Below are 7,462 nucleotides of genomic sequence, written 5' to 3' on the forward strand. Positions count from 1 at the left end.
TCCTTGCACTAGAACTTATAGCAGATAATGGAAAGTTGCATAGTAGATACAAGTCCAAAGGGTTAAATTCTCTCAGGAGAAATTAAAGAGACTCTGAGAAACAGAAAGTCAAAGACTGCCAGCTTTAGCTTTTCTTCTCCATAGGTTGTTGCTACTCAGAAGTATGAAAAATTAGGCCTGCCTTCCTTCCTTCCTTCCTTCCTTCCTTCCTTCCTTCCTTCCTTCCTTCCTTCCTTCCTTCCTTCCTTCCTTCCTTCCTTCCTCTCTTTCTCTCTCTCTCTTTCTCTCTCCCTCCCCCTACCCCCTCTCTCTGTTGCCTTTCTCTCCTCTCCCTCTCTTGGAGAAGTCAAATATTCATTTTGAAGTTAGTAATGATTAGAGGCCAGAGCAGTAGTACATCGTGTAGGGCTTTTGCTTTGCACAAGGCTGACCTGGGTTCGATCCTTGGCATCCCATATGGTCCCTCAAACACAACTAGGAGTAATTCCTGACTGCAGAGCCAGGAGTAACCCCTGTGCATCGCTGGGTGTGGCCCAAATAGAAAACAGAAATAAAAGTTAGTAATGATTAAAGGTTTAGAAAGCCACATCTACCCTGACTGTATTTCCATCAAAATCAGTGATCTTTGACTCATTTCTATACAATATCATATTTGCTAGCCATCATTTTGGAATTTATTTTCAAATTTTATCCATTAAAGGTAAAGGTAAAGGCCCTCCCGTTGATCGTCGATTTGCTCGAGCGGGCCCAGTAACGTCTCCATTGGAGACTTTTGTTGTTACTGTGTCTGGCATATCGAATACTCTCGGTAGCTTGCCGGGCTCTCCGAGAGGGGCGGAGGAATCGAACTCGGGTCGGCCATGTTGGCCGCTTGTAAGGCAAACACCCTACCCGCTGTGCAAAATTTGTATAATATTAGCTTTATTAAATGTACTGAATTGAATGTATGAGAAAATTTTAATATTAAAATTGAAAAATGGGGAAATATGTAATTGTAGAGAGAAAATAAGCTTCTTCAAAGTATATAAGAGAAAAAAATAGGTGGCACGGTTATTTTTTATTTGTTTTTTTTTTTGTTTGTTTGTTTGTTTTGCTTTTTGGGTCACACCTAGTGATGCACAGGGGTTACTCCTGGCTCATGCACTCAGGAATTACTCCTGGCGGTGCCAAGGGGACCATAGGAAATGCTGGGAATTGAACCCAGGTGGGCTGCCTGCAAGGCAAACACCCTACCCGCTATACTATCACTCCAGCTCCATGACACGTTTTTTACTTTAACTTTATAATAGTTTAATTTTCCAGAGAAACAATGATCCTTTAGATAGTATCTTTAAAAGCTTGTTTTACTTGTTGATTCTTCAGAATATAAATAAATGGATTCATCATAGGAACAACAAAAGTATTCAAGAAAGGTACTCCTTTGTTTGGGGATGTCTTTTCTTTTGCTGATGGATGGCATACATGAATAAGCAGCTTTCATAGAAAATGGTTATGACAATCATATGAGAGGAAACTATAGAAAATGCTTTTTTTCTTTGAGTGACTGAAGGCAGTTTAAAAATTGTGCTAATGGCGATAGCACAGCCGGTAGGGCATTTGCCTTACACGCAGCCAACATGGCCGACCCGAGTTCGATTCCTCTGCCCCTCTCGGAGAGCCTGGAAAGCTACCAAGAGTATCTCGCCCACACGGCAAAGCCTGGCAAGCTACCCGTGATGTATTATTCGATATGCCAAACACAGTAATAACAAAGTCTCACAATGGAGACGTTACTGTGCCTGCTCGAGCAAATCGATGAACAATGGGAGGACAGTGTTTGTTGTTTGTTGATGACTGTGTGGAATTGAATTATTAAAGACAAAGTAAAGAGCAAAATGCCAATAAAACCGAGTCACTTCTAAGAGCTTTGTATCTTATCAGGATAATTGTAAGAGAGGAAGATAGTAGCAGATATAATGATCAATGATGTAGAGACCACAGTAATCTAACTGAAGAAAAGAATGACTAGTGCAAATATATTTAAGAATCCTGACAGCCAAACAAAAAGACAAGCAAAGTGCAGTCTCCTGTTAATGATGATTGTATAATGAAGGGCTTTGTAGATGGCTTCATAGTACCATAAGACATGATAGTGAGAAAATAAAATACAATTATTCCTAGAAAAATTAAGAAAAACAACTGAGCCGTACAACTGTTAGATGAAATTGTTTTGTCTCTTATGGTTATTATATCTAGAAATCTAGGAAGAAATACATAGTGGTTTCTAGATATGAATCCAATGAAGTGAGAGTTATAATTGTCAAATTTCCAGTGATTCTTTTAATATATGTGCTCTAAATAGAAATGCAACTAAAATAATTAAAGCTCTGGATCATCCGATAGCAGAGAAAAATGAATTCTGTGAGAATTGTGAGATTTTTAATTGCAAATACTTTTTGTTCCCTATAAAACCAAAAAAATATATACATTCCCTTTGAAAAACATAGGGAATAAAACATAAAATGTAATGAAAGATAGCAAATTTTATAAATTGACATGTTGAAAATAGTATTTAAAATTAAATGTAAATATTTCTTATCAACTTACACCAGTTTTCATTACCCTTATATTCAAGTAACAAATTTTAAATAAAGTTAAATATTGTTTTCTCCACAGAAAGTATTTTACCAGAATTTACAGATAAATTTTGTGTTAATTTTAAAATTTGGAGCCCGGCAAGCTACCGAGAGTATTGGATATGCCAGACACAGTAACAACAAAGTCTCCAATGGAGACGTTACTGGGCCCGCTCGAGCAAATCGACGATCAACGGGAGGGCCTTTACCTTTACCTTTACCTTTTAAAATTAAAGTTGTTTCTTATAACATCTTTTTAGAAATAAGCATTAAGTAATTCTTAGAGGTAGGGCGTTTGCCTTACTCGTGGCCGACCTGACCGACCTGGGTTCAATTGCTCCGCCCCTCTAGGAGAGCCTGGCAAGCTACCAAGAGATTCTTGCCTACACGGCAAAGCCTGGCAAGCTACCTGTGACATATTCAATATGCCAAACACAGTAACAACAAGTCTCATAATGGAGACGTTACTGGGCCCGCTTGAGCAAATTGATAAACAACTGGAGGACAGTGACAGTGACAGTGACTCCTTTTAAAAATGATATGCATATATTTTAATTTTTCTTTGCTCATTCTTCTTAAGGCCAGAGTGTTTTGAAGTTAATACAGAATCTGAGAGATCACAGAGGTTAATTAGAATTTCACCTATATTTAAAAAACTGATTCATACTTAGAAAACTTTTACAAGTATAATAAACTATCCAAAAGACTAATTTATAATTTTCAAAAGTACATGTTAAGCTAGAGGAAAGGTTTACTCCAATTTTCTCCTACATTGAGCACAAGAGGTTTTAGTTTGCACATCACATCTCCACATTACCTTTATTTCATTTTTGATAAAAGTTTCAGAAGTTTAAAGAATTGGACAACATGATTATAATATGAATAATTATCTATAAGCAACTTAATTGATATAATGTATGGGTCAACTTTTTTCTTTACATTATTTCCTTGAAAAAAAATACAACACAAATAATCTACTTAAGTAGAAAGCAGATTGTACTTCAAATGGAGTGTATTCTTTTATTCATTAACAAAATACAATTTAAACATAAAAGAGTGATGTATAATTTAAGCTTAATGCTAAATTTCTACTTAAGACTAAATTGGCTGGAGCGATAGCACAGCGGTAGGGCATTCGCCTTACAAGCAGCCAACATGGCCGACCCGAGTTCGATTCCTCCGCCCCTCTCGGAGAGCCCGGCAAGCTACCGAGAGTATTCGATATGCCAAACACAGTAACAACAAAGTTTCCAATGGAGATGTTACTTATTGGGAGTAAATATTTATTTTGTGTTTAACAAATACAAAATTATATTTTATATCCACAAAATTATATTTAAATAAAATTTTAAACATTTTAAAACATTTTAAAAATATGATAATATTATTTGAAAAATACTAGAAATACATCCTATTTCTTTTTGATGATGGAGTTTCATATTTTTGTCCTCTGTGTGTTTTAGTATTTATATAATCTCAGATATACAACTCAGCTAGCAAAACTTACTTGTCCAAAATATTCTCAAAACAACTGTGGTGATTTAATCTTTTATGACTCTCTATGATTAGCCTTTTTTTTACTGACCGACAAGTAATATTTGACCTGTATTTGAACTCATTCCTAATAGTATAAAATGTTCAAATCATTTATTACAATGCAACATTTTCGAGTTTCATTGTCTGCTCAATTTCATGCTCATCTCAATTACACCTGCACTAAATAGTACAGAACTTTTCTGCTTGCTCTCTTACAAAATTCTGAAGTTATCATTCAAAACATTTTTGTTATAACTTAGTAAACTTTTAAAATAAATATTTAAATTTTATGATTATAGGTCTACAAAATCTAAGACATATTTTTGGGGGATAAGTTATTTTATTTTCTGTAAAACATTTTTGTTGTGACTTAGTAAACTTTTAAAATAAATATGTTAATTGTATGATTATAGGTTAGAAAATCAAAGAAATATTTTCTTTGGGTTAAGTAATTATTCTATTTTCTTTCATAAACTGCTTTCAAAGGTGAAAACATTGAACAATCTCAGTGAAGTGGACTACTGTGTATCTTTAAATTGAGATGAGAGAGATCATTCTGTATCGATCCCTTTCCAAGAAAGATTACATTTTGGGACAAGCGTCTTCTAATCGCCAACTACAGAGCCATCTGGGATTAGAATGGACACCTCTGCCACGCTTGAATTCCCTCCACAAAGAATCTGAAGCTGTGAAACTAAAAATCCCTCTCCAGACATATTTCTAGAAGGTCTGTTTATATTTTCTCAAAAGAAAAGCATAACAAGTTATCTATCATTATTTGAGAGATACAAAGAATAAATGGATTCTGAATATCTCCTTTATTGTACATCACACACCACTGTTACTATTTTCAGAAATGTCTATTGGATCAACCGAAAAGATTGAATACTAAAAGTTTAATTTTTCACAAGTATTCATAATTATCCTTATCAAATTTTATTGGCTAATACTGTAAACTTTTAAAATAAAATTTTTATATTTAGGAAATATTAGAATAAAAAAGTTAAAATCTTTTCTGTGATATTTTCTTCTTGAAAAACTAAAAAATGTAATTACAGTCTTATTTAAAATAAAGAAAAATATATTCCTCTGTGCATATCTTATTTTCAGTTTCAAACCTTAATTTTTAACACATTTTAGTTGCTTTTTTATTGACAATCAGGATATCTCAATAATGCTGTTATTTTTTCTAACATTTAGCTTAGTGACTAAAATAAATTTCAAAGAAGAACTGATACAATATTTATTTCAAATGAAATACATTTCTCACATCCTCTTTTTACAGAAAATGACATGTTTTGGATTAATTCATAATATACTTTGCTTGACATGAGACATAACTGAGATAATTGTTATCTAAAACTCAGTTGTATTAGTGAGGAATTAACCAACTTTGGTATAATTGAATGCAGCTCATATATGATATTTTAAATAAGACATACTGTTATATATTAGTACCCATAACTAAAATAATGAAAAAAATATTTAAAGAATCTGCATAGGAGTGGGATGAGTTTTACAATAGGTTTACTTTCAGGAGCCGATGTTTTAGGTAATCGCGTTCATTTGTTTGAGGCAATACCAATTTTCTGGATCATGTTCTTGAATGCTTGCTGCACTTGTTGATTCCTAAGGGTGTATATGAAAGGATTCAACAGAGGAGCTACTGCAGTATTGAGAAGGGCTACTCCTTTGCTTAAAGTCACCCTTTCACTTGCAGAAGGTTTAATGTACATGAAGATGCAGCTCCCATAAGAGAGAGAGACGACTATCATGTGGGAGGAACAAGTTGAAAAGGCTTTTTTCCTTTGACTCGCGGAAGGAATTCTCAGAATTGTGCGGATAATGTATGAGTAGGAGAGAATGACCAGTGTTAAGGTGGCCATAAGTGTCACCACTGCAGAACAAAATGTCATGAGTTCTAGAAAGCGAGTGTTCGTGCAAGAAAGCTGCAGGATTGGAGAAACATCACAGAGAAAATGATCAATTATATTGGAGGCACAGAAATCCAACTGCATCAGCAGGAAGATTCCTGGGAAAATGATCAGGAATGCTGCCAGCCAGGAGCAGAAGATGAGGAGGATGCAGACCCTGCTGCTCATGATGGTTGTGTAATGCAGAGGTTTGCAGATGGCCACATAGCGGTCATAGGACATGGCAGCCAGAAGGTAAAATTCTGTCACCCCCAGCTGGATGAAAAAAAAGAGCTGTCCCAAACAATCATTGTAGGAAATTGTTCTGTCTCCCGTCACGATGGTGACGAGGAATCTGGGAGTACAGACTGAGGTGAACGATAATTCAAGCAAGGAGAAGTTCCGAAGGAAGAAATACATTGGTGTCTGTAAATGGGGATCTGAAAGGGTGAGGGTGATAATTGTCAGGTTCCCAGTCACACTTAGCAAGTAGGTAATAAGAAGAAATACAAAAAGGACAACCTGCCACTTCGGATCATCTGTCAATCCAAGAAGAACAAACTCTGTTACTTTTGTGTAATTTCTCATTATTTTCTCTCTTTCTTGAAGGATGTTATCTCATCTGTAATATAGAGAAATAAGAAGCCTATGGCACTAAAGAAATATTCAGATTTACACACATACACACACGCACCTACACACGCACACTTAAAAATGTCAATGTTCCTTTTGTTATTTAGTAACTTTTTGTTAAATGTGAAGTCAACACTGTTATTTTTTATGACATATAATAATTCATCATTCATGTAATTTATCAGTTTCTCACATATTAAAATCATTGCTTTCTGAATGACCTGGAAGATGTATGAAATCCAACAGATTCAAATGTCTGAGCTTTAAAACTTTTCAAATAAAACTTTGATTTCAAGTAAATCATAATTACTTTGAAGCATTTTGGGGTTATTATTTTCTTCATCTGTGTATGTATATTTCCATACACAAATATATTTTGAAAGTAATGCATGTATTTTATAAATTGTAAGTCTTTTTTACTTACTTCCAAATGGATTAATATTATTCACAACATTTCCTTTACTTATCCTTTGAATTGATGAGAAAATAGTCCAATATTCATAGTAAGATTTGAAAGAACAACATATCATTTCTTTTTAATTTTTTAAGTTATGATATATGTTAAAGTTACACAAAATTTGGTAATTTTTATCTTTTTTAATGTGACTACTTCCGATTAACACTGTTATACTGACATCTTTGTTAAGATAGCAAATTTCAGAACTAATTAAATATATTAACAGCTTTTAAGTCCTTTTACCTATTTTCTGTATAAGTTTCAGAGCTTTAGAAAGACTGATATTGTTTCATGTTTAGTCAAGTAAT

General features: G+C 34.1%; 1 protein-coding gene and 1 pseudogene across 1 annotated transcript; both read right to left on the bottom strand.

Moving 5' to 3' along the window:
* Positions 1 to 1,290: 1,290 nt before the first annotated feature.
* LOC130024651 (olfactory receptor 6C3-like) lies at positions 1,291 to 2,598 on the bottom strand (annotated as a pseudogene).
* A 2,489-nt stretch (positions 2,599 to 5,087) lies between these two features.
* LOC130024789 (olfactory receptor 6C75-like) lies at positions 5,088 to 6,652 on the bottom strand. The gene is made up of 2 exons (XM_056115568.1): positions 5,734 to 6,652; positions 5,088 to 5,107 (listed from the first exon to the last, which is right to left on the bottom strand). Exons 1-2 carry the CDS (start codon positions 6,650 to 6,652, stop codon positions 5,088 to 5,090), a joined length of 939 nt encoding a protein of 312 aa, XP_055971543.1.
* Positions 6,653 to 7,462: the final 810 nt, after the last annotated feature.

Source organism: Sorex fumeus, unplaced genomic scaffold, assembly GCF_029834395.1.
Source record: "Sorex fumeus unplaced genomic scaffold, SorFum_2.1 ptg000029l, whole genome shotgun sequence".
Taxonomy (NCBI): domain Eukaryota; kingdom Metazoa; phylum Chordata; class Mammalia; order Eulipotyphla; family Soricidae; genus Sorex; species Sorex fumeus.

Bases quoted from the DNA above. Each gene is read 5' to 3' on its own strand.
- LOC130024789 (XM_056115568.1), bottom strand. From the start codon at position 6,652: ATGAGAAATTACACAAAAGTAACAGAGTTTGTTCTTCTTGGATTGACA. The intron at 5,108-5,733 runs GTATTGCCTCAA...TTATTTTAAAAG, and splicing joins GAACATGATCCAGAAAATTG to TTTACAGTATTAGCCAATAA.